The following is a 27113-nucleotide window of genomic DNA, read 5'->3' as shown; positions in this document are numbered from 1 at the left end:
ACCCTCAAGTTATCACATACACATTTGGGAGGGTAGACTGCACCTGCCTGTCTGCCCTACGGTCCATTTTCTGCTCTTATTGTGATCATCTCTGAATGACCGGACACCTAACTAGACTCCCCTGTCTTCTGTTTCCTGGTTGTTTTGGCCAATGGGGGGGTGGGAGTGGGCACTGGTGGAAAAATTTGAGAGCAGGAATTGGCAAGAAACAAAGTATTTCTTCTCCTCTTCCTACTTCCTTTGGCATCTCCAACCGTGACTGAACCTCCTCTGATCCCAGTACCCATTGGACGGTCCACATTGTGACTCTGAGCCAGTAACATCCAGTAACATCAGCTTCTCAACCCGAGGAATCACAGCTACTTAATCTCTGGATTAATCTCTGGATTGTCTCAGCTGTCCCCTGTTTGGCTTCTCAGCTCTTCTAGCCCTTTCATAACCAATTCCCTATGTTAAATTATCTGTTTGTTAAGACCTAAGCTGTTTTCTCTTTTCTTTACTGGACCCTGACTGATAGAGTGGGACCATCATTCTCTGTGTTCTTGCACATTGTAGGAACACAATAAATGTTCAATCATAGTGTTGTTAAGCTGATAATAAGTACATCACGGTTGTCATAACTTTTAAAAAGCAAAAAGTTGAAACATTCTCCTAAGACACTTTTCTGATGGTCAGCTTTGTGCCTTCTACACTGTGGTGTCAAAAGAATGTATGCCTTTGATCTCATCAGTCTTTTCCATAGTGACCTATAGTCAGTCCTGTTTATATGCCAACCCCTGTTCTTGGCCTCCACACAAGGATTCCCACAAAGGTTCTAGCTGAGATGGTGGTTTCCAAGAGTGGGGTATCTAATCACCAGCACTGGATTTGAGACTACCAGCTTGTTTTTCCAAATGTTAATATCTCAGTGATCTCCAAACATATTTTCTGTTCCAGAATATTTTCCAAGTTTTGTAAGAATGTCTCTAAAGCTTTTTTCTTTTAAAGGCTTAAGGGCCAAAGGAGAGGGGCAAGGGTAGTATAAATTTTAACTTGGCAGACTACTTTTTACAACTTTAACCAAAAAATATTTTTCCCTTAAAAAAAATCTCTTTTTTACATATTTAAGTAATTCATTGGGTAGAAATGACTACTTAGCCAGCCCTTGACAGTTTCAGTTCACATTGCTTTGAAAGCAGTCAACTACAAAGCCTCAAATGTTTTCTCTTTGAAAGCTCAACTTAACCTTCTCTGCCATGGTAGTGACAAAAGTGACAACTTATTTTAAAGATCCTCTAGCTTTGTTTCTTTGTCTTTCTTTTGCAGGCCATGTGTTTATACTATGGGATCTCCCATAAACAACAGGGCCCTTTTTCCATGCCAGGAGCCACCCGTTGCCATGTCAACATGGCAGGCCACAGTCCGAGCAGCTGCATCTTTTATTGTTTTAATGAGTGGTGAAAATTCTGCCAAGCCAACACAGCTTCGGGAAGGTACTGTACATGTGTCTGCACTTCTTTATGTATTGCACGCATGCTGGACTAGGAACCCAATGTGCAGTGCTTTTTGCAACTTTAAAGAACTCCTTTATTACTTGGTTTGAATGAAAATACTAGAAAACATCCTGCCAGAGAAAACAGCAGGGAGGACGAGGGACCATTTGGGAGCTGGGCATGGCATATGGGGCTCTTCATGTCAAACTTATCAATTCCTAGATTAGTTCAGCAGTTGCTTTGACCTGATGGTTTGTGGGCCATACGTGGGTGGTCTTGGTCAAAGACTTCCTGGGCAGGCAAGTGTGTCATGGAAACACCATTTGGAGTTGAGTTGCCTGCGTGGTCATGGAGCCTGTGCAAGGTTATTCATTATGCTGAGTGATAGTGTTGGTGGGTGCTGGTAAAGCATCTGTTCTGAACACTGTTTGCCCATGGTGTTCTGAACCAAAGGTATAGCAGGATGGCAGGCAAGTGCTAAGGTTTTGTCAAGGTTTTGTCTGGAAATTATTTGCTTAGTAATAATTAACCCTTTCAGCTGAGAGCCTGAGCATGTTGGTGCCAGGTACAATTTTTATAATTGTAATATTTCTGCATTTAAAATATAATATCTCCTCTCACACGCTTACAGGAACTTTAAATTTTACAGAAAACTGAAAGTAATAAAATTAAATAATTTTAGAGAAAATGATGCATTTCCCTTCAGTATTTAAAATCTCTAGTATGGTATGTATTATCTTTTTAAAACTATAATTATAGCATAAAACAGTTTTTTGTTTATTTGTTTGGTTGTTTTTTACTTTCGGTGTATCCAAATGTTCTCCAGGTCATTAGTTTTCTAAACTATGACTTTAATGTCTTACAATATTTTATTGTATGAATATATCATATTTTAACATTTTTGTATTATTAGACATTTTTATTGTTTTTTTCCTATATAAGTTTTTTTTCCTATTATAAATAAAGTTCCATTAAATTTTTGAGGAGATATTTAGTGTAAAATTAGAATTATTGAGTCAAAAGTTTTCAGCATATGTAAGGCTGTTGGTATATAGCCTAAGTTGTTTCCCAGAAATGTTCTACCAATTTTCAGTTGTACCAATAGTACATTTTTCATACCCATCAGTAGTTATGAAGGTCCACATTTCCCAGGAACTTCACCCATTTACTAGGCAAGAAAAGGCCTATCTTTAACTTGGGTTACTTCAATTATCAATGAGATTTTTCATGTCATTAAATGTTTCTTCTTCTTTTTAAATGTTTATTTTATTAAATTTGGAGAGAAAGGAAGGGTGAGAGAGAGAGAGAGAGACAGGAACATCACTCCATTCCTGTAAGTGCCCTGACTGGTGATTGAACCGGCAACCTCTGCACTTCCAAATGATGCTCTAACTAACCACGCTATCTGGCCAGGGCCCTTAAATGTTTGTTTCTTAATCATTTTGATACTCAGGCTTTAGTGAGCTTTTTTCTTTTTTTTTTGGTCTTTTTGTTTTTGTTTTTTAATTCAGCGAGAGGAGGGGAGGCAGAGACAGACTCCCACATGTGCCACAACCAGGATCCACCCAGCAAACCCACTAAGGGGCAATGCTCTGCCCATCTGGGGCCGTGCTTGAGCAACCGAGCTATTTTTGGTGCGTAAGGCTTGAGGCCATGGAGCCATTTTCAGCACCCAGGGCCAACTCACTTGAGCCAATCAAGCCACGGCTGCAGGATGGGAAGTGAGAGAGAGAGAGAGAGAGAGAAAGGGGAGGAGGAGAGGTGGAGAAGTAGATGGCTGCTTCTTCTGTGTGCCCTGACTGGGAATCGAACCCAGGATATCCACATGCCAGGCCAATGTTCTATCACTGAGCCAATTGGCCAGGGCCGAAAAAACAAAGATATTAATCTTATCGTATTTGTGAAAAGTAGTTTTTTCAGTTTTTAGTATGCCTTTTAATTTTATATAATGTTTCTGATCTATTGGAGATTTTAATTGTTATATAGTCAAATCTGTCAGATTACTCTTTGAAAGTCTTTATTTGATCTGAGATTTATCTGTTTAATTTTATTATGTATTTTAAACTGTTTATTGTATTGATTTTAGAGTGAGAGATAGAAGAAGGGAGAGAGACAGGAACATTGATCTGCTCCTGTATGTGCCCTGACTGGGGATCAAACTGGCAATCTCTGTGCTTCGAGACAATTCTCTAACCAACTGATCTATACGGCCAGGCTCATTTAAGTATTTTTACTTAATGAAAAAATTTTTATTGAATTTTTAATCTGTTTGTAGTTTATTCTGGTCAGGATTCTGAAATGAAAACTGCAATTTATTTTCCCAAATAGGAAACCAGTTGCTCCAAGGTCATTTATTGAATCTTTTCTGATTTGTGATATCTCTGTTATCATAAACTAGATTTACATACATACAAGAAAGAATCTAGTCTTTACTTGATTCTCAAAGTAAAAACAAAACAAATAATATATTATTTTAGTTTTAAAAGTAGGTCACACTTATATGGTTCATTTACAAATAAACAAAGGACAAAAAATTGCAATCAAGTTTCCTTTTTACTTTTAATTCCCAGCTAACCAATACTCTTCGTCCAAGGTAATCAAAGTCACCACTTTTCTTTGTACATGTACTTTTTCCTCATTAGTTGCACAGATAATAGCATGCTATACATATTTTTGTATCGTACCCACCCTTTAGAATAAATTGGTCTTACAGATAATTTTATGTCTAAACATAAAGTGCTTTCTCATTATTTTTTATGACTATAGAGTATTCCATAAATTGATCTTTTACAATTTAGTGAAACAATAGTTCTTGACTTCATTCTGCATCAAATAAGGAATTTAGTGGGCATTTACTTCTATCATCTTCTCTTACCTATATTCCTCAATTTTAATTCAGTTTGGGGTTTAGGTCTCATATTATCTCTATATTTTGTTTTTATATTATATCCCCTAGGAATTATGATTTTTGTTTCACATCTTCATCTAGTTTCAAATCATATTTGCAGTAAGTATTTAGACTGTCCTATTCTTGAGCTTTTAAGTTTGAACCATCTGTCAGTCACCTGGGCAATGGTTTCATTATTTTCTTCTAGAAGGGTGGATGTGTGGTATATTTTCTGAGTCTTTTCATATTTAGGTTGGCTTTTTGTCGTGTTATGAACAATCTTTGACTTTTCTCTCTTAAACAACTATATATATTTTATTTTCATTCCTTAGCATTTCTGAGGAGAAATCTGATATCAATTTTTAAAAAAGTCTTTGAAAGTCTGATTTTTCTGCCTACTAGGCTTCATGGAGTGTTGTTTTTTTTTAATTTATGTAATTCACAACTTCCTAGAAAGAAGCTAGTTGTAGATACCTTTGTTTTTTAACAAACTCTATTAAGGTATAATTTACATGTAATAAAATGTACACCACTTAAGTCTTGTTCAATGATGTTTGACAAATACACCTATGTAAATTGTCAGCAACCCTATGAAGATTTATAGGACATTCCCTTTACCCTGTGCGTTTGCTGTTTCTCCTTAAGTCATTCCTTTCTGACCCCACTCCTGTCAACCACTGATCGAATTTCTATATTTATAGGTTAGTTTTCATGTGTACTCCTTTGTTCAGTATGACGTTTGTGAAATTCATCCATATTATTGTGGGTATAAATGGTTTATTGTTGTTTTTTTTAAAGTTGGTGACGAGTTCATTATATGAATAAACCAGTTTGTTTATCCTCTCACCTGCTGACAGACATTTGAATTGTTTTTAGCCATCATGATAAATAATGCTGTGAACATTTGTGTACAAGTCTTTTTGAGGATATAGGTTTTCATTTCTCTCAGGAAAATACCTACGAGTGGAATTGCTGGATCATATATGTATTTGTTGAACTTTGTAAGTATCTGCCAAACTATTTCCAAAGTGATTGTGTCATTTCCCAGTCTACCAGCACTGTCTGAGTTCCACTGCTGTGCATCCTTGCAAACACTGGTGTTGTCAGTCCTTTTATTTCAGTCTTCCAACTGGCTGCCAAAGATGATCTTGTGTGGTTTAAATTTGCATTTCTCTGATGACTAATTTGGTGAGCTACTTTTCCTACTTTTCATGATTATTGTGCATTCTTGTATCTTCCTCTGAAAAGCATCTCTTAACTCATTTGCCCATTTATTTAATGCGGGGGTTTTGGTTGTTGTATTATTAGTTGTAAGAATGTTTTGTATAATCTAGGTACTGCCTTTTATCAGATACATGTATTGCAAATATATTCTCCTAGTCCCTGTAGCTTGCCCTTTCATTTTTTATTTGTACTCTGTACCACTGATTTTCTATAGAAACATTTTGTTCTTTAGTAATTTCATTATAAATTTATATATTTATGTATTTATTTATTGGTATTTTTCTGAAGCTGGAAACGGGGAGAGACAGTCAGACAGACTCCCTCATGTGCCCGACTGGGATCCACCCAGCACGCCCACCAGGGGCGATGCTCTGCCCACCAGGGGGCGATGCTCTGCCCCTCCGGGGCGTCACTCTGTTGTGACCAGAGCCACTCTAGCGCCTGGGGCAGAGGCCAAGGAGCCATCCCCAGCGCCCGGACCATCTTTGCTCCAATGGAGCCTCGGCTGTGGGAGGGGAAGAGAGAGACAGAGAGGAAGGAGAGGGGGAGGGGTGGAGAAGCAGATGGGCGCTTCTCCTGTGTGCCCTGGCCGGGAATCGAACCCGGGACTTCTGCACGCCAGGCCGACACTCTACCATTGAGCCAACCGGCTAGGGTTCATTATAAATTTAAATAGTTATTTGTGTCCTTACAATCCTTTCTTATCTTTTTGATCTGTTTCTTTATATTTTGAATGCACTTTGTTATACTGTTTTAGCTCCTTGTCTTCTTATACTTTTTACTATTTTTTTCATAGAAGTTATATCTTCTTGTATTATAATGGGAATGCCAGTTTACTTAAACTGGTTTTGTTTTCTACAGTAAATTGATTTCTGAGGTTTGTTCTTCCTCTGTGTCCTTAGGAGGATGGTAAAAGAAAAACCTCTGTTTCACAGTATTTTTTTTTTTTATAGTGCTCATGGCTTTCCTCACTGGTATCTACCAGCAGACAGGATAAAGTCTATGAATTTCTCTTCACTCCATTCACTTGTCCACATGTATCCTTCCTGCAAACTGCTTTCTGTTCAACAGATGAGCAGTTACTAATGCCTGTAGCTTCTTTATCTAGGCTTTGGTGTCTTATTGGCAACTGTCTAGTGAAGATCTGCTGGATTCACACAGGCTCTTTATCTCTCCCCTCCTTGGCTCCCTGACATGCTGAAACTTACTGAGTACATGGAGCACTGCTATGTCAAGCAGGCTCTAGTACCTGGACACCTCTGGCCTCCATTTCTGCCCGCAGAGATTTATCTCTGATAACCACACCTCCCACGATGCCAACATACTTTCTCATTCATAGTTTGCCCTGCAGTTCAGATATAAAGCTTGTGTTTGGCAGTGTTTCTCAAACTTCAGCATTATTATTTTTTTTTTAGAGGGAAAGAAAATGATCTCATGGTTCACCAGGGTTGACTGAAATTATTTGTATTAGAATGATATTTTTAAAACTATAAATGTCATAAATAAAAACTTCAGGGGAGATGACATCAGAGTAATGGCGCAGTAGGAAGCAATACCGATAAATCTCCCCCAAAACTCAATGAGATCTTCAACCAGAAACAGAAAACCTATCCTTGGAGCCTCCAGATGTTTTGCAATACACCCGAAGGTATGGTCAAGTGAAAAATTGGCTAAATATATAATCAAACCCTGAAGGAAATAGGGAGTAAGAAATGCTCCGCCTTCCTCACTAACCTACACAGGGCTGCTTTCACTGGGAACTGAGAATATAGAAACTAAGGCGGGCAAAGGGGGTGAATAGATCCAGGCCGCAGCACAAATGGCCGAACCAGGCTGTGGCATAGAGATCCAAGCCGAGAAAAAACTGCCTGTGGCAACCCAGGCAATACAAGCTAACACTCACGCCAAACCCAGACAAAGAAAGACAAGCGGGGCAGCCATTTTCCCTGATCTCCGGGTCGGAACGCGCAAATAGTGGGCGAGAGATTCCTCCGAGTGCCTCAGCAGTGGGCGCTAGTGTTACCCCACAGAGAAGCAGAGTCAGGGGCCTTTGTGTGCAGAATCTCCAGGCTGCCCCAGTGCCCTGAAAAAGCTGTGCACGGGGAGGGAGCAAGAGTCAATTCCAACACTGGAACTTTTCCATGCAGGCGGGGCTTTCACTCAGAGGGTGAGGCGGCTGGCCTGATATCCTGGTTGGCACGCACGGAGAGTGGGCAAGAGACTCCTCCCAGCACCTCAGGAGTGGGAGCCCGTGTTATCCCACAGAGGGGCAGAGTCAAAGGACTTTGTGTGGGCCAAAAGCGGAATCTTGGGCCACCCCAGCACCCTGAAAAAGCCTCGCACGGGGAGAGAGCAAGAGCCAATTCCAACGCTGGAACTTTTCTGTGTGGGTGAGGGTTTCACTCAGAGGGTGAGACTGCCGGCTTGATATCCTGGTCTGCGCGCACAGATAGTGAGCAAGAGTTTCCTCCAAGCACCCCGGGAGTGGGCGCCTGCCCGTGTTACTGGACAGAGTGGCAGAGCCAGAGGTCTTTGAGTGGGCGGAAGCCCCACCTGATTATGCTAGCATCTCTGACTGACTGAGCCTTACCCAGAGCCCAGTGCTGAGTGGGAATAGAGTGGGGAGTTGTCATCTCTTTGAGCCTCTTACTATCCAGGCAGAGGCAGCAGCAACCCCATAGCTGGATTATCAGGCTACTAATTGAGGAAGGAAAGACTAGGAGAGAGGCTCTAGGACCACGGACTCTCTCACTGTCGGAGCCTATAAATGCTAATGAGCCTCGACTGCCAACGAGACTGAAGCACAATACATGACATCGCCATAGAGACTTATCAACTGCAAACCTCTACCTGAGCATGCCAAAGGGGCAGAACCCGGGGTACAGAGTCACCGACCAGGAAGAGGGAGAGAAAAGAAAAAGCAAGAAGATAACCTCTCAAAATCAAGAATAATCCACAGACTTTATAACCTATCCCATTTTATTATATTTGTTCATTTGTTTCTCTTCATTCTTGATTTTTTTTTTCCTCCTCCAATTTGGTCGTTTAACTCTCTGCCAGTCTTACTCTCTCCTCTCCTTGAACTACACTACCCAAAGTGTTACATCTCCCATTATCTTTTCTTTTTTCTTCCTTTCTCTCTATGAGGGTTGTACTCCAAAACCCTTAACTCTCTTTCTCTCCTCTTTTTTCTTTTTTCTTCTTTTAGTGGTTCCCTCTTTTTTTTCCCTCTCTCTTTTCTCCCTCTATATTAGTTTCTTCCTTTCTCCTTTACGTCTCCTCTCATTCAAACCTCAATAACGAACGAATTATCTTATCTGGGACTCAAACTTATGTTTGTGGCATTTTGGGGGGTTTTTACTTCACCTTTTTAACTCACTAGCAGTGCTCCCATACTTGGCTCTCCATTTTATCTATTTCTTGTTCCACTAAATGCAATAGTAACTTTTTAATTTGTCCCCCCATTTCCTGTTTCCCTCTTATTCCTCTCATCATAACTCTTAGTCAACCAACACCTAAAAGCAAATCATTTTATTCTTGACCCAAATTTTTTCCTTATTTGCTTTTTGTGGGTCCATGCCCCCCCTTTTTTTGTTTGTTTTTTGTTTTGGCCCCTTTATTACTTCTCCCCAACTCAGTCACTCCATTACAGGCATTGTTTGTTCTATTTAGTACAATATAATTCACAGTTCACCACAAGATTTTCTCAAGAAAGAGGGGAGAGGAGAGGAGAGGAAAAGAGGGGAGGGGGAATAATTACCTTTTTTTAATTTTTATTTTATTTTTCTTTAATTATTAATTAAAAAAAACTTTGATTTTTTACTTTTGTTAACTTTTTATTCTTTATTAAATCTCATTAATACTATCAACAAAACCACCCTCAGATGCCATTAAGGAAGAGAAAATCGAATATCATGGATACAAAAGAAAGAGAGGTAACACAGATAGATGAGGAAAAATCTATGGAGAAAAAATTTAATATATTGGAAACCTTAGAGTTAAACAACAGAGAATTTAAAATAGAAATCCTAAAAATCCTCAGAGATATACAAGAAAACAGAGAAAGGCAATTTAGGGAGCTCAGAAAACAACTCAATGAACACAGAGAATATATTTCCAAGGAAATTGAAACTATAAAAACAAATCAAACAGAGATGAAAAACTCAATTCACGAGCTGAAAAATGAGGTAACAAGCTTAGCTAATAGAACAGGCCAGATAGAAGGTAGGATTAGTGAAATAGAAGACAAGCAACTTGAGGCACGACAGAGAGAAAAAGAAAGAGACTCAAAAATTAAAAAAATGAGATAGCCCTACAAGAATTATCTGACTCCATCAAAAAGAATAACATAAGAATAATAGGTATATCAGAGGGAGAAGAGAGAGAAAATGGAATGGAGAACATATTCAAACAAATAATAGATGAGAACTTCCCAAGCCTGTGGAAAGAACTAAAGCCTCAAATTCAAGAAGCAAACAGAACTCCGAGTTTTCTTAACCCCAACAAACCTACTCTAAGGCACATCATAATGAAATTGGCACAAACCAACAGCAAAGAAAAAATTCTCAAGGCAGCCAGGGAAAAGAAGAATACAACATATAAAGGAAGGCCCATTAGATTATCATCAGATTTCTCAACAGAAACTCTACAAGCTAGAAGAGAGTGGACCGCAATATTTAAAGTCCTGAAAGAGAGGAACTTTCAGCCACGAATACTATACCCATCAAAGCTATCCTTCAAATATGAAGGAGAAATAAAAACATTCACAGATAGAGAAAAGATGACGGAATTTATCATCAGAAAACCCCCACTCCAGGAATTACTAAAGGAAGTTCTCCAATCAGATACAAAGAACAACAACAACAAAAAAAACAAAGCCACAAGTAAAAGCTTCAAGAAGAACACAATAAAACCAAATTTAAACTGTGACAACAACAAAAAGAAAGAGGGGGAGAAGATGGAGATTAACAGTAGCAAAGGACGATGGAGTGCAAAAGTACTCACAAAATAGTGCACTACAATGAACAGCGTAGGAACGCTTTTCATTACTTAAAGGTAACCACCATTGAAAAAACCACCACAGAAGCACATGATTTCAAAAAGATAGCAACAGAGGAAAGATGTATAGAATACAACCAAATAAAAGATAGAAAAGATAGAAAAATGAAAAAGAAGGATCAAACAAGACACAAAACTAACAGAAAGCAATATATAAAATGGCAATAGAGAACTCACAAGTGTCAATAATTACACTAAATGTAAATGGATTAAACTCAACAATAAAAAGGCACAGAGTAGCAGAATGGATTAAAAAAGAAAATCCAACTTTTTGCTGCCTACAAGTAACTCATCTAGATAACAAGGATAAAAATAAATTCAAAGTGAAAGGCTGGAAAACAATATTCCAAGCAAATAACATCCAAAAAAAAGCAGGCGTAGCAATACTCATATCTGATAATGCTGACTACAAGACAGCAAAAGTACTCAGAGACAAAAATGGCCATTTCATAATGGCTAAGGGGACACTGAATCAAGACATAACAATTCTTAATATATATGCACCAAACCAAGGAGCACCAAAATATATAAGACAGCTACTTATTGACCTTAAAACAAAAACTGACAAAAATACAATCATACTTGGAGACCTCAATACACCGCTCACGACTCTAGATCGGTCATCCAAACAGAGAATCAACAAAGATATAGTGGCCTTAAACAAAACACTAGAGCACCTGGATATGATAGACATCTACAGGACATTTCATCCCAAAGTGACTGAGTATACATTTTTCTCCAATGTACATGGATCATTCTCAAGAATTGACCATATGTTGGGCCACAAAAACAACATCAGGAAATTCAGAAAAATTGAAGTTGTACCAAGCATATTTTCTGATCATAAAGCCTTGAAACTAGAATTCAACTGCAAAAAAAAGGAAAAACCCACAAAAATGTGGACACTAAACAACATACTTTTAAAAAATGAATGGGTCAAAGAAGAAATAAGTGCAGAGATCAAAAGATATATACAGACTAATGAAAATGACAGTACGACATATCAGAATCTATGGGATGCAGCAAAAGCAGTGATAAGAGGGAAGTTCATATCACTTCAGGCAGATATGAACAAACAAGAGAGAGCCCAAGTGAACCATTTAACTTCACACCTTAAGGAACTAGAAAAAGAAGAACAAAGACAACCCAAAACCAGCCGAAGAAAGGAGATAATAAAAATCAGAACAGAAATAAATGAAATAGAGAACAGAAAAACCATAGAAAAAATTAATAGAATAGGAGCTGGTTCTTTGAAAAGATCAACAAAATTGACAAACCCTTGGCAAGACTTACCAAGGAAAAAAGAGAAAGAACTCATATAAACAAAATCCAAAATGAAAGAGAAATCACCACAGACACCGTAGATATACAAAGAATTATTGTAGAATACTATGAAAAACTTTATGCCACTAAATTCAACAACCTAGAAGAAATGGATAAATTCCTAGAACAATACAACCTTCCTAGACTGAGTCAAGAAGAAGCAGAAAGCCTAAACAGACCTATTAGTAGAGAAGAAATAGAAAAAACCATTAAAAACCTCCCCCAAAATAAAAGTCCAGGCCCTGATGGCTATACCAGCAAATTTTATCAAACATTCAAAGAAGACTTAGTTCCTAATCTACTGAAAGTCTTCCAAAAAATTGAAGAAGAAGCAATACTTCCAAACACATTTTATGAGGCCAACATAACCCTCATACCAAAACCAGGCAAGGATGGCACAAAAAAAGAAAACTACAGACCAATATCTCTAATGAATACAGATGCTAAAATACTAAACAAAATACTAGCAAATCGAATACAACAACATATTAAAGAAATAATACATCATGATCAAGTGGGATTCATCCCAGAATCTCAAGGATGGTTCAACATACGGAAAACGGTTAACGTAATACACCATATCAACAAAACAAAGAACAAAAACCACATGATCTTATGAATAGACGCAGAAAAGGCTTTCGATAAAATACAACACAATTTTATGTTTAAGACTCTCAACAAAATGGGTATAGAAGGAAAATATCTCAACATGATAAAGGCCATATATGATAAAGCATCAGCTAACATCGTATTAAATGGCACAAAACTGAAAGCTTTCCCCCTTAAATCAGGAACAAGACAGGGTTGTCCACTCTCTTCACTCTTATTTAATGTGGTACTAGAGGTTCTAGCCAGAGCAATCAGACAAGACAAAGAAATAAAAGGCATCCATATCGGAAAAGAAGAAGTAAAGGTATCACTTTTTGCAGATGATATGATCCTATACATTGAAAACCCCAAAGAATCCACAAAAAGACTACTAGAAACAATAAGCCAATACAGTAAGGTCGCAGGATACAAAATTAACATACAGAAGTCAATTTCTTCTAGGTTGTTGAATTTAGTGGCATAAAGTTTTTCATTGTATTCTACAATAATTCTTTGTATATCTATGGTGTCCGTGGTTATTTCTCTTTCATTTTGGATTTTGTTTATATGGCCTTTCTATATGCCAACAATGAAACATTTGAGAATGAACTCAAAAGAATAATCCCTTTCTCGATTGCAACAACAACAACAAAAAATACCTAGGAATAAACATAACAAAGAATGTAAAGGACTTATATAATGAAAACTATAAAGCATTGTTAAGGGAAATCGAAAAAGATATAATGAGATGGAAGAATATTCCTTTTTCTTGGTTAGGAAGAATAAATATAATCAAGATGGCCATATTACCCAAAGCAATATACAAATTTAATGCAATTCCCATCAAAATTCCAATGACATTTTTTAAGGAAATGGAGCAAAAAATTATCAGATTTATATGGAACTATAAAAAACCCCGAATAGCCAAAGCAATCCTAAAGAAAAAGAATGAAGCTGGGGGTATTACAATACCTGACTTCAAACTATATTATAGGGCCACGACAATCAAAACAGCATGGTATTGGCAGAAAAATAGACACTCAGACCAATGGAACAGAATAGAAAACCCAGAAATAAAACCACATATATATAGTCAAATAATTTTTGATAAAGGGGCCAACAACACACAATGGAGAAAAGAAAGCCTCTTCAATAAATGGTGCTGGAAAAACTGGAAAGCCACATGCAAAAGAATGAAACTGGACTACAGTCTCTCCCCCTGTACTAAAATTAACTCAAAATGGATCAAATATCTAAACATAAGACCTGAAACAATAAAGTACATAGAAGACATAGGTACTAAACTCATGGACCTGGGTTTTAAAGAGCATTTTATGAATTTGACTCCAAAGGCAAGAGAAGTGAAGGCAAAAATTAATGAATGGGACTACATCAGACTAAGAAGTTTTTGCTCAGCAAGAGAAACTGATAACAAAATAAACAGAAAGCCAACTAAATGGGAAATGATATTTTCAAACAACAGCTCAGATAAGGGCCTAATATCCAAAATATACAAAGAACTCATAAAACTCAACAACAAACAAACAAAGAATCCAATAAAAAAATGGGAAGAGGACATGAACAGACACTTCTCCCAGGAAGAAATACAAATGGCCAACAGATATATGAAAAGATGCTCATCTTCTTTAGTTATTAGAGAAATACAAATCAAAACTGCAATGAGATACCACCTCACACCTGTTAGATTAGCTATTATTAACAAGACAGGTAATAGCAAATGTTGGAGAGGCTGTGGAGAAAAAGGAACCCTCATACACTGTTGGTGGGAATGTAAAGTAGTACAACCATTATGGAAGAAAGTATGGTGGTTCCTCAAAAAACTGCAAATAGAACTACCTTATGACCCAGCAATCCCTCTACTGGGTATATACCCCAGAAACTCAGAAACATTGATACGTAAAGACACATGTAGCCCCGTGTTCATAGCAGCATTGTTCACAGTGGCGAGGGCATGGAAAGATCCAAAAAGCCCTTCAATAGATGACTGGATAAAGAAGATGTGGCACATATACACTATGGATTACTACTCAGCCATAAGAAATGATGACATCGGATCATTTACAGCAAAATGGTAGGATCTTGATAACATGATATGAAGCGAAATAAGTAAATTAGAAAAAACCAGGAACTGCATTATTCCATACGTAGGTGGGAAATAAAAGTGAGACTAAGAGACATTGATAAGAGTGTGGTGGTTACGGGGGGAGTGGGGAGAGGGAGAGGGAAAGGGGGAGGGGGAGGGGCACAAAGAAAACTAGATAGAAGGTGACAGAGGACAATCTGACTTTGGGTGATGCGTATGCAACATAATTGAACGACAAGATAACCTGGACATGTTATCTTTGAATTTATGTATCCTGATTTATTGATGTCTCCCCATTAAAAAAATAAAATAAAATAAAATAATTAAATAAAAATAAAACTATAAATGTTAAGACTAGCTATAAACTCTGTATGCTTATTACTCTTACACATTTGTAAAGCCAAGAGAAAATTATAAATTAAGCACAAACTATTAAATCCACAAAATTCATATGAACAACTTAAATTTAATGTAAAGATTACTATTTTGTTGAAATGTAATTGCCCCTCACAATGTGAATGTACTGCCCTCAGCTCCATGAAGGTGCTTTTGAGCTTGTGTGATTGTGCGTGAGCCGTGCGGTGATCTGTTTCTTCCATGTGCTGGAAGGCTTTAGCTTACACAGTGTGCCGTGATGTCATTTTGCCTGTACTCATAAAAAGCATCATCCTTCTGTTCTTTTCTCATTATCTCTCAATAATTAAAGCAGTGCTGCATGTCCCTGTGCAATCATATGCACTGATGCATATGTGGACTCTGAAATTGTTGGGAATTGTTTGGTAATCCTTGGATATATCTGGATACCTGCTGCCTGTTTTTGGGAATAACGTTTTATTGGAACATGATCCTTGCCTATGGCTCCTTTGGTGCTGCAGGCAGAGCTGAACAGTGAAACAGACTGTGTGGCCCACAAAGGCTCAAATATTTATTAACAAGCCCTTTATAGAAAAAAGTCTTCTGACCCCTTCAGTAGCTGTCTATCTATTTGAAGATTATCATAAAAATTAAAACAAGAATTGACTCTAGAACAGCAGTTCTCAACCTGTGGGTCGCGACCCCGGCGGGGGTCGAACGACCAAAACACAGGGGTCACCTATAGCCATTGGAAAATACATATTTCCGATGGCTTTAGCTGCAGAGAAGCCGCGCTACCGTCTGCAGCAACGCTATTCAGCTTGAACGCACGCCGTTATGGACGTGCGTTCCAAACTGAATGCCTGCGGTCATGCGCAGACGTGATTGCATCATCCATCGGGGGCCTAAGGGGCCGGGTAAGGGGGGGGGGACGCTCCACAGTCCATAGCAGCACGGCTGCTCGTCCATAGCAGTGCATTACGTGTGTCCGGCATTTGCTGACATCGTCAGTGGTCGGATGCAGCAAGCGCTGGAGGACAGAAGCCTAGGAGGCGGAGAGGCAAGAGGCGGAGAGGCAAGAGAGCCTGCGAGACAGCCTGCTGGTGTAAAAAAGGTTAATAATGTAAAAACAGTACACACACCATACACACAATACTGTGTATGTGTAAGGTGCTTTGTGTGTAATCATTACACAGTACACAAAGCACCATATATTTACACAGTGTGAACTACATTGGTCTTATACTATAAGAGACCACTATAAGATGTAGTTCACACTGTTCCCCAGTGTATAATTATCTTCCATATCTCCCACTATTTTCCCATATTCTGAATGAGGAAACTGCTGAAATCAGCGGTTTCTGGCATTGAATCTGCCTCCTATTGATTTCATTGGGAGTGCGTCGGATTTTGTGGAAGAGAGCTCCTGAGAATCTCGGGTTACCACACAATCCGCTGCAGCCTCCTTTTGATTTCAATAAGAGGTGGAGAAATGACAGTTTCCGACACATTTCTTCCTCTCCTATTCAAGTCAATGGGAGGCCGCAGCAGATTCCGCTCAAATATAGAGCATGTTGCTTAATTTTTTCCACGCTAGAACTTTTCCTAGAGCAGAAAAATTCCAAAGGTGGAATACGCCATCCCCAATAGACTCCTATAGGAGGCAGATCTTTTACACTGCAGAATCCGCACAGCAGATTCCTCAGTGTGAGGCCTCTTTCAGTCTATTGGGGGGGGTGGATTCCACCTCTGGAATTTTTCTGCTCTAGGAAAAGTTCTAGCGTGGAAAAAATTAAGCAACATGCTCTATATTTGAGCGGAATCTGCTGCGGCCTCCCATTGACTTGAATAGGAGAGGAAGAAATGTGTCGGAACTGCATTTCTGCCGTACAGGGGATCTCTCTTCTGCGGAATCCACGGGTCTCCCATTGAAGTAAATGAGATGTGGATTCCACCGCAGAAACCGCTGCTTTATAGTGTGAAAGAGCCCTGAAAGATACCATGCTGTGCAGAAACTGCAGTGTATCCTATGACGTAGTTCACACTGTTCTATTAATATATAGAAAACTTGCCACTAATCTGGAAAAAACAGATCCATTAGTTAAGCAGCTATTTACGGAATGGTAGCCCCAATACACTAGGTAAGGAGGTCCATTAGTAATAAATATTTCTCAATATATAATTAAATATTTTTGTGATTATTCACTATGTTTAAATTATGTTTGATTTGTAGCAATGAGAATATATAATGCATATCAGGTATTTACATTCCGAATCATAACTGTAGCAAAATTACAGTTATGAAGTAGCCACCAAAATTATTTTTTGGTTTGGGATCACCGCAACATGAGGAACTATATTGCGGGGTCACGGCATTAGAAAGGTTGAGAACCACTGCTCTAGAATTTTTTTTTTTTTTTTTTTTTTTTTCTGAAGCTGGAAACAGGGAGAGACAGTCAGACAAACTCCCGCATGTGCCCGACCGGGATCCACCCGGCACGCCCACCAGGGGCGGTGCTCTGCCCCCCAGGGGGCGATGCTCTGCCCATCCTGGGCATCGCCATATTGCGACCAGAGCCACTCTAGCGCCTGAGGCAGAGGCCACAGAGCCATGCCCAGCGCCCGGGCCATCTTTGCTCCAATGGAGCCTTGGCTGCAGGAGGGGAAGAGAGAGACAGAGAGGAAAGCGCGGCGGAGGGGTGGAGAAGCAAATGGGCGCTTCTCCTGTGTGCCCTGGCCGGGAATCGAACCCGGGTCCTCCGCTCTAGAATTTTTGTGGAAAATGTTTATACCTTCAGGAATATATCTGTGGGCCTTTTTTCAGAATTACCAGTTCAGCACAGAGTTAAAGTACATGCTAGTTGGGATTTGCTTATGTTCCTACCACTTAAACCTTATGTAATATCTCAGTGCAGACTTCACCAACTCAAATGAGGGAGGATTGACGGGGAGAAAGAACTCTATGCCCAAAACTGCAGTTCTTCCTGCTGCCCACGGCTGGGGTTATCAGAGGACAGCAAGGAAAGAGTACTATCAGAGCTCTGTGCCTGTTTCAAAGGCTGATTTGAGGAAGAAATAATGTCTCTAAATCTCTCTGTGCTCCTTAGAAAAAATGATATGTGGATACCAGATGATACTACTTCCTTTCTAAGTCCTGTTTTCAGGATTGGTAGATTAGTCTCATAGGACCTTCTCTCTTACGTACAATGCCCTTTAAAATGATGAGCTATCCTTGAAAATCTGAGTGTCAAACCCCAACTGTCAGCTCCCACATCCGCCTGATGAGCGCATCTGCTGGGCTTCGGCTGGCTTCCTGAAGGAAGCAAAGCGCCTGGGAGCAGCGTAATGTAATGAGGCAGATAATGGGACAGAAATGACAGCAGCCTATGGGGGAGGGTGGGAATCAGAGGCGCACCTCTGAGTCCTTGCTGCACAAAGGAAATCATTCCTCCTGGCTGTTTGTGAAAAGCAGGTTTAGATTGTAGCTTGATGACCATCATAATTTTATTAGCTGAGAATGCACTGTCCTTTTTTCAAAAGGGCTAAGTCAAGGCCATAGATTTAGATGGACTTGTTTGGCTTCTTTATTATTTAACATCCTCAGCATGTCATTTGGGCAGACAGCAATGTTAGTCTATGTGTTATTGTTGGCCTGTATTCTGTCCCAAAATGTAGCTAACCTATTAAGAACAGAGACCCAATGCTTTGTCTATAATAGGTGCCTAATACTTATTTGTTGAATGAATGTGTTCTGTGTAACCAGACAGAACTAACATGTTCATGGAAGAAGCCATTAAAACACTGCAGATAGTGACAGCAGAGATTTCAGGGCCTTGTCTTCAGCCTTGCTGCTGATTAGAGCTTATGCTTTTTCCCTACGTGCAATCGATTTTAAAGGAAAAAAAATTGTATAGTACATTCTTATTTTTCTCTGGTAATTTTTTTGTTTAGTTTTGTTTTACTTTTGCAGGGTCTAATTTTAGAAAAATAAAATACTCCACTTACATCTTGCATGGGAAGCCTCAATAAATGAACAAGTCTAATTTAGCTCTTTCCAAATGTATGAGAAAATTATATGAATAAGAGAAAGGTGTTAAAAACTGTCTGTGCCCTCACATAGGGTTTGATTCCATTTTTCTGTTCAAAGTAAGAAACTGTAGACATTACTTCATCCTAGGCGAAATGCTATTCTCTGGCCTGCCCGATAGACTAGCTCTCTGACAGTTTCTCTTTTGACTTTGTGTTTGAAATTCCAGGGAAAAGCCAAGATTTCAGGGTCCAGACCCTCCTGTGTGCAATTGAAAGCCAACTTTTCTTCCCTCTTGATGGCTCAAAATGAGCAGTACTATTTAAGACTGCTCCTATAGAATGCAACCAGCAATTATGTATAAGGAAATGGTAAATTAAAGACATGTAGGAATGGTTATGATTAAGTGTTTTCACCACAGAGAATGCAAAGTGGAGAAAGCTTCTTGTTTCTAGAACTAAGGAAATTTTATTCTGGGCTCTCACACATACATGGATTTCGAGGGGTAGGAGTACTGAGTGAACACATTCCTCTTTTCTCTTCAGAATGCTACTGGTGACTGAGGACTGTGGTCTGCTTTGACATCTCTCGTAAGGGCTCAAATAATGCCTTGCACTTTCTCATACTTCCTTCTCATATGTGTCTTGACCAGGCAAGCCCGGGGTTTTGAACTGACGACTTCAGCATCCGAGGTTGATGCTTTATCCACTGCACCAGCACAGGTCAGGCCCTAGCACTTTCTAAACCTGTGTCAGGTCATTCTTTCCTTTGTGATTTGCTTTTGACTGGTTCTTTTTTTTTTTTTTATTTATTTATTTATTTATTTATTTATTCATTTTTTAGAGAGGAGAGGGAGAGACAGAGGGGAGAGAGAGAGAGGAGAGACAGAGAGAAGGGGGGAGGAGCTGGAAGCATCAACTCCCATATGTGCCTTGACCAGGCAAGCCCAGGGTTTCGAACCGGCGACCTCAGCATTTCCAGGTCAATGCTTTATCCACTGCGCCACCACAGGTCAGGCTTTTTGACTGGTTCTTGCATGCCTTCTTAGCACTGTACCTATATACTTGGCATATGAGGAAGTCATCATGATTTCTTATGAATAATGATGATTCTGGCAGGCGTGTGTGTGCCAATTCTTATTGCTGTGGATTTCTGTCTTAGGCTTGATAGTCATGAATTTTCTCATGTGGGTAGAGTACTAAAGTGTATCTGTGACCAGTATGATTTGGTATAGTACAATACAATGATCCATTTTGTACTTAATTTAAGGGTAACTAGGCTGTCTGTGTCATAGGTCACAATGGAGAGTGAGACTTGGAAGAACCATCTGGGCACGATCTATTACTTTAGATATTCACCAGCCACAAGGAAAACCTCAAAACTTAGGGAGGTGTTTGTTTCCTTGGTTCAGTAGGTGGCGCTCTTTAACCTGATTCACAAGAGTGATCTTGAAGGTCATTCTGTCATGGTTCTGTCATGGGTCTCCCTGCCTTAGGTGGTACCATGTTGCAGGGAAGGAAACCCAAAGCCTTGCCAGTGGCTTCAGTGCTTGAGAAGCGGTGGCATGACCTGGCACATGGCCCTTTTTAGGCAGTGCTGTTGCATACCAGCTCGGGGAGTTCTTACTGTCTCCTTTGTTCTGCTGCCAGTTCCCGCCCTTGAGCAACAGTGGAGAAGAATTAACGAAAGACAGTCACGCCATGGGTATTCAGGAGGGTGGCACTAGCCCATAAAACCAGAGTGTGTAAGCTTGGCATCTAAATGTTAGTGAAAGGAAAAGAGCTGGGGTTTGCTGCAAGCCCCCAGCCCTGGAGAAGAGAGCCAAGAAAGGGGAGCAGCCCACACTGGAGCTCTTACCCTCCTTTTTATGTATCTGTTGTATGTATTATAATAAGCACACATGATATATATAATACATACATTATATATAGTGTGTGTCCAAGCAACCAGGGGAGGCAGCTATAAAGATGACAGCATTAAGATTTTTTCAATAAATACATATATTTCTATATACATGAGTTTCTATACATATTGCTAAGCATCTTTAATTTGTGATATAAAGATGTTCCATAGCTTGATGTGTAGAGTAGTTTGGGCAGGAAGTTCTAAAACTGAGAGTATTGGCTGGAGAAAGCAACAGCCGTGAGCTAGGAGAGCAGCAGGGACTGCTGAGTAGAGAAAATGGCATGCAAATATAATAAAAGCATCCATCAGTTTGGTGTGTCGGACCTACAGTGGGAAAGTTTAAAACTGGATGCTTTTAATAGGAAGGTTTTAAGTGCCTGTTTTAATTTTCAGTGAAAATAATAACTCTTTAAATACAAGGAATTCTGTGAGATGCCTAATCTTGCAAAGATAAAGCACCTGCCTTTGCTTCTATGGAGCAGCTGTGTAGTATGGCTGTGTCTGCTGTGGGCTGAATGAGTTATTCAAGACTTCCCTAACAATAGAAGAATAACTTTGCATACATTTTTAATTTAATTACTATCAGTGGGCATGACTGATATGTAAAAATGGCTGCAATATCTTGACATTTTTCTCCTATAGTTTTCTTTTTATAAAAATGAATTTCGCAAATAATTAGCAAAGTTTTTCACAGGTATCGCATAAAAAATTCTCTCTTCCCATCCTGAACTGACTATTCCATCATGTCCTTCCTTTTTTCCTCTTCACTATTCCTCCTTTGGAAGACAGGATCTTCAAAACTATTCATAAGACAGTTTTTAGGGTAGTAAATGAAGAAAATAATTATTGGATTTGTTTTACACTCTCTAGTTATAAGTATTTTCAAAAATAAAATTTTAAACTGCCTTCTATGACTTGAAAAATACATACATTATATATAGTGTGTCTGTGTCCAAGCAACCAGGGGAGGCAGCTATAAAGATGACAGCGTTAAGATTTTTTCAATAAATACATATATTTGGTCATTTGAAAAAAACCCATTTCATTCTATATGAAGTCATACAGCGTACCTACAAAAACACAGTTATTTTTAAGGGAAATTTCAGTCCTGTTTCAGAGATGAAAATGTCTATTTTGATCTTGTAGCAGCTGCTAGTGTAATTATAAGAACAATATCTGATATGATATATCTGTCTTACTAATGAGACAATTGAAGTCTAAGAACCCCCCCCCCCCAGTAAGTTTGAGTTTGAGAAGGTGGCATAGAGGCATTTGGGAACCCCATGAGGACGCTCAGCAGGGAGGTTCGCTGGGTGACTGCTTGGGCCTGCACATTCTGGGAGCCTACTGCCTCCGGGCCCTTCCTCGCGCTTCCACCCCTCCACTCCCTGCTCATCTTGCTAATGATTCCAGCCTGGCCCTGAGATCATCCAGAGGTGTAAGGGGCTTTTGGCCTCTACAGAGGAAGAACTCTGGGGTAGTTCAAGTACAGTGTGTTCTCTTTGTTTTGCAGCTGGTGTAGCAAGGGAGTCTAGGGCAAGAGGATTGAATCAAAAAGGAAAATGAAGGCATTCACTGTCTGTTTCATCGAGGATGGCTCATTTAAAGTAAACACCATTTAAATAGTCTCCAAATGGCCCATTCTATATGAAGTCATACAACATGCCCTCTTTTTGGGGCTGTCATTCTCCTTTAAATGAATCACTTTGTGTGTGCTGCATTTTAGTGCCGTTCAACCTTAAACCCCATATGTGGGCCTCATCAGGCCACTGGCTTTGGTGCACATGTGGCAGCCATACCTTCAACATTTTTCGTCTCCGCCTCCAGAAAGTCAGTCCAGGCAACCAGGGGAGGCAGCTATAAAGATAACAGCGTTAAGATTTTTTCAATATTTGCTATGTGCCAATTACTATGCCTTAGTGATTTCTGTATATATTATGTAACCTAATCATTACATAATCCTATGCAGTAGATACTGTGATCATTCCCTTGTTGTAGATGAGGAACTGATGCATCTAGAGGTTAAGCAGTATCTCCAAACTGTAAGTGTGGCGCTGGCAGTTGAGCCCAGTAGTTAGATTCCAGAGCTGGAACTAAATCAATAGACATACTCCAAAGAAATATGTTCCTCATCAGTTCTCTTTGCAAGGTAGGCTTGTCCCAAACAATAGGTAATCCAGAAGTTATTTCTTTTTGTCTTTGGAATGTATGCTCCACATTTGGGGTAGTATTTCCACCTAGTCATTTGTCCGTTTTGCAGTCTGGTTTGAAGATGAGACCAGGTATTCCCGGAGAAGCTAGCTCCCTGTGGCAGTGAGCAGTCTTTATGCCAGATTGGGCTTCATGGAATAATCCATGAACAGACAACTCAAAAGCAATTTTTCTACCACATGAGGATACTAGACTTGCCCTGATAGTAGTGAACCTGTAAAAGCCTCCCCCAGGTATAAAACTGAGACTCATGGGCATAGATAAAAGTGAAGTGGTTATGGGGGGAGGGGGGTTAGAAGGACAAATGTATGGTGACAGAAAAGGATTTGACTTTGGGTGATGGGCACACAACGCAATCAACAGTTCAAATTCTATAGAGATGTTCGCCTGAAACCTGTGTACTCTTATCGATCAGTGTCACCCCGTTAAATTTAATTTCAAAAATAAAAGTATAAAAATAAATAAAAGCCTCCCCCAGAACACTGGAAGTGTCCAGTTGTCACAGCAGTGGCTTCAGCATTCACCTAGGTTTGGGCAGGATGCTCAGGGCTGCACACCTTTGAGAAACTTCTACCAAGAGTCCAGCCAGGATCTGTGGGAAGTGGGCTCCGGCTGGTTCTCATTTGGCCCAGCCTATTGATCTGCCTCTATTTGACTGTCACTTGGTACCCTAAAAAGTTTCTTGCTTTGAAACTTTGAAGTATTAAACAGTTTATTCCCAATGAACTCTACTAAGTAGAGGAACTTTAGGAATCAAAAAATTTAAAATCTTGAGAAAATTTGTATAGGAGAGAATTATCTTGAGCATTTAAAATATGGATTTAGGTGATATTTTTCAATTATTTGCAAAACAAAATTCCTTTTCCCCATTATTTTACTTCAGAGAAGACTGTGAGGGAGCATTGACAGTTTTTTGTTTGTTTGTTTGTTTTGTTTTTTAAGTGAGAGGAGGGGCGATGGTAAGACAGACTCCTGCATGAGCCCTGACCAGGATCCACCTGGCAACCCCTGTCTGGGACTGATGCTCAGATGAACCAAGCAAGCTATCCTCAGTGCCTGAGGCTGATGCTCAAATCTGTCAAGCCACTGGCTGCCAGAGGGAAGAGAAAAAGAAGGGGGAGAGGGAGGGGAAGAGAAGCAGATGGTCGCTTCTCATTTGTACTCTGACTGGGGATCAAACCCAGGATGTCCACATGCCAGGCTGACACTCTATCCAATGAGCCAACTGGCTAGGGCCCAGTGATAGTTTTAAAATATTTTTACTGGATTTGACTCAGGTTCCTTTAACACTTTTGCTGTCTTACTCCCAGACTCCAGGTCATTTAAGGTTTCTGACTTTTATGCTTTTTTTTTTAACTGTTAATATCATTCCTCTCCCCTGCTTCATCCATTTGCAGCCTCTGCTGCCCTCCCCACATCACCCTGAGTGTTCAGACATTCTGATAAAGGTACTGGGACATGGTGTGACTGGGCACTCTGTGAGGCTTCTTCATGACCTTGTGCAGGCATCTAACAGATACCTCTTATTCCATTAGCAGTATTCTCAAGTGAAAGCATTTTCAGCTCATGCTGTTTCCAAAAAGTCAAAAATTTAATACAGAATGTAGGGAGAAAGCGTATTGCACATCGTGTTTCATTACCCCCCACAGAGTTATTAAGATATGATTGACAGCTAACATTTTATAAATTTAAGTCATCACAATGTGATGACTTGATATCTGTATATACTGTGAAATGGTTCGTTAACACATTCATCACCTCATAGTTTTATTGTGTGTGGTGAGAACTCTGAAGATCTACTCTCATAGCAACTTTAAAATATACAATACAATATTGTTAATTATATACAATACAGTATTGTTAACAGTCACCTTGCTATACATCACATCCCCAGAACTTATTAATCTTATAACTAGAAGTGTCTGTCCTTTGAACACCTTCACTTATTTCCACTCGATCTCTTTCCAAACCCTTGCCCCTGTCAGTCACCAATCTACTCTCTGTTTCTATGAGTTTGGTTTTTTTTGGCTTCCACATATAAGTGAGATCTCATACTGTGTTTTTCCCTCTGTCTGACTTATTTCATTTAGCATAATGCTCTTAAGTTTCATCCATGTTGTCACAAATAGGTGGATTTCCTTTTTTTATGTCTGAATAATATTCGTGTGTGTGTGTGTGTGTGTGGCATTTTCTTTATCCATTTATTACTCAGTGGACACTTTGGTTGTTTTCTTGTCTTGGTCATTGAAAATAATGCTGCAGTGAACTTGGTGCAGATAATCTCTTCGTGATAGTGATTTTATTTCCTTTTAATAAATACTCAGAAGTGGAATTGCTGGAGCATATGGTTATTCTGTCTTTAATTTTTTGAGAAACCTCTGTACTGTTTTCCACAGTGGCTGCACCAACTTACATTTCCATCAACAGTGCACAGGGTTACCTTTTCTCCACATGCTCGCTAACACTTGTTATCTCATTTGTTTTGATGATAGCCATTTTAACAGGCAGTATATCTCCTTGTGGTTTTAATTTGCATTTTTATGGTTGATGTTGAGCATATTTTCATGTATTTGTTGGCCATTTGTAAATCATCTTTGGAGAAATGTCTAAGTCCTTTGCCCATTTTCAAGTTGGGTTATTTGATTTTTTGTTGTTGAGTTACAAGAGTTCTTTATATATTCTGGATATTTACCCCTTATCATATCTATGATTAACAAATATTTTCTCCCGTTCTATAGGTTGTCTTTTCATTTTATTAATGGCTTTGTTGTTGTGCAGAAACTTCTTAGCTTGTTTATTTTTGCTTTTGCTGCCTGCGCGTTTGGTTCATATCCAAAAAAATCATTGCCAATATTTTATTCTTAAAGGGATTGAAACAAGGGTGGAAAGAGACTTTGCATGGGGTGGGGGGCATGGTGCAGTGGGTAAAGGGTGTTATACTGAGTGGGATACTTGAAACCATGTCAACACAATAAATTAAAAATTAAAATAAAAAAAGGATTGCCATTGTTTTATTTGTTTATTATATTATTCCGAAGTGAGAAGCGGGTGGGGAGCCAGACAGACAGACTCCGGTATTTGCCCAACCAGGATCCGCCCAGCATGCCCACCAGGGGGCGATGCTCAGCCCTTCCGGGGCGTTGCTCTGCTGCAATCAGAGCCATTCTAGTGCCTGAGGCAGAGGCCATTGAGCCATCCTCAGCGCCTGAGCCAACTTTGCTCTAATACAGCCTTGGCTGAGGTAGGGGAAGAGAGAGACAGAGAGAAAGGGGTGGGGGGAAAGGGTAGAGAAGCAGATGAGTGCTTCTCTTTTGTGCCCTGGCCAGAAATCGAACCCGGGATGTTCTACTGCTGAGCCAACCGGCCAGGGCTGCCACTGTTTTTATTTTTTTATAGAGACAGAGAGAGAGAGTCAGAGAGAGGGATAGATAGGGACAGACAGACAGGAACAGAGAGAGATGAGAAGCATCAATCATCCATTTTTTGTTGTGACACCTTAGTTGTTCATTGATTGCTTTCTCATATGTGCCTTGACTGTGGGGCTACAGTAGACCAAGTAACCCCTTGCTTGAGCCAGCGACTTTGGGTCCAAGCTGGTGAGCTTTGCTCAAACCAGATGAGCTCACGCTCAAGTTGGCGACCTCGGGGTCTTGAACCTGGGTCCTCTGCATCCCAGTCGGACACTCTATCCACTGTGCCACCGCCTGGTCAGGCTATTTTTATTTTTAATTACAATTTACATTCAATATTATTTTATATTGGTTTCAGGTGTACAGAATAGTAGTTAGATAAGCAGGTACTTTACAAAGTGTTCCCCCTGATATTTCCAGTACCCACCTGAGATCATGCATAGTTATTACAATATTATTGACTGTATTTTCTAAGCTGTACTTGACATCCCCATGACTATTTTGTAACTACCAGTCTGTACTTCTCAGTCCCTTCACCTTCTTTAAAAGT

The 27113-nt window shown here is 39.6% G+C and overlaps 1 protein-coding gene across 10 annotated transcripts in view; it reads left to right on the top strand.

Annotated features, from left to right (window-relative positions):
- AOPEP (aminopeptidase O (putative)) overlaps positions 1–27113 on the top strand; it is a 404538-nt gene that overhangs the window by 63673 nt on the left and 313752 nt on the right. For all 10 annotated transcript variants that reach the window (XR_010729101.1, XR_010729102.1, XR_010729105.1 and 7 more), the window contains one exon: positions 1306–1472. Coding sequence is in view for 5 of the 10 variants with exons in the window: in XM_066257430.1 (XP_066113527.1) it covers positions 1306–1472 (167 nt within the window). In the remaining 5 variants the exon portion in view is untranslated. The remainder of the gene's footprint in view (positions 1–1305; positions 1473–27113) is intronic.

This window comes from Saccopteryx bilineata, chromosome 2 (assembly GCF_036850765.1).
Source record: "Saccopteryx bilineata isolate mSacBil1 chromosome 2, mSacBil1_pri_phased_curated, whole genome shotgun sequence".
In the NCBI taxonomy this organism is placed as follows: Eukaryota; Metazoa; Chordata; class Mammalia; order Chiroptera; family Emballonuridae; genus Saccopteryx; species Saccopteryx bilineata.
The sequence above is the reverse complement of the archived record's forward strand: the minus strand, read 5'-3'. Positions and strand labels throughout refer to the sequence as shown.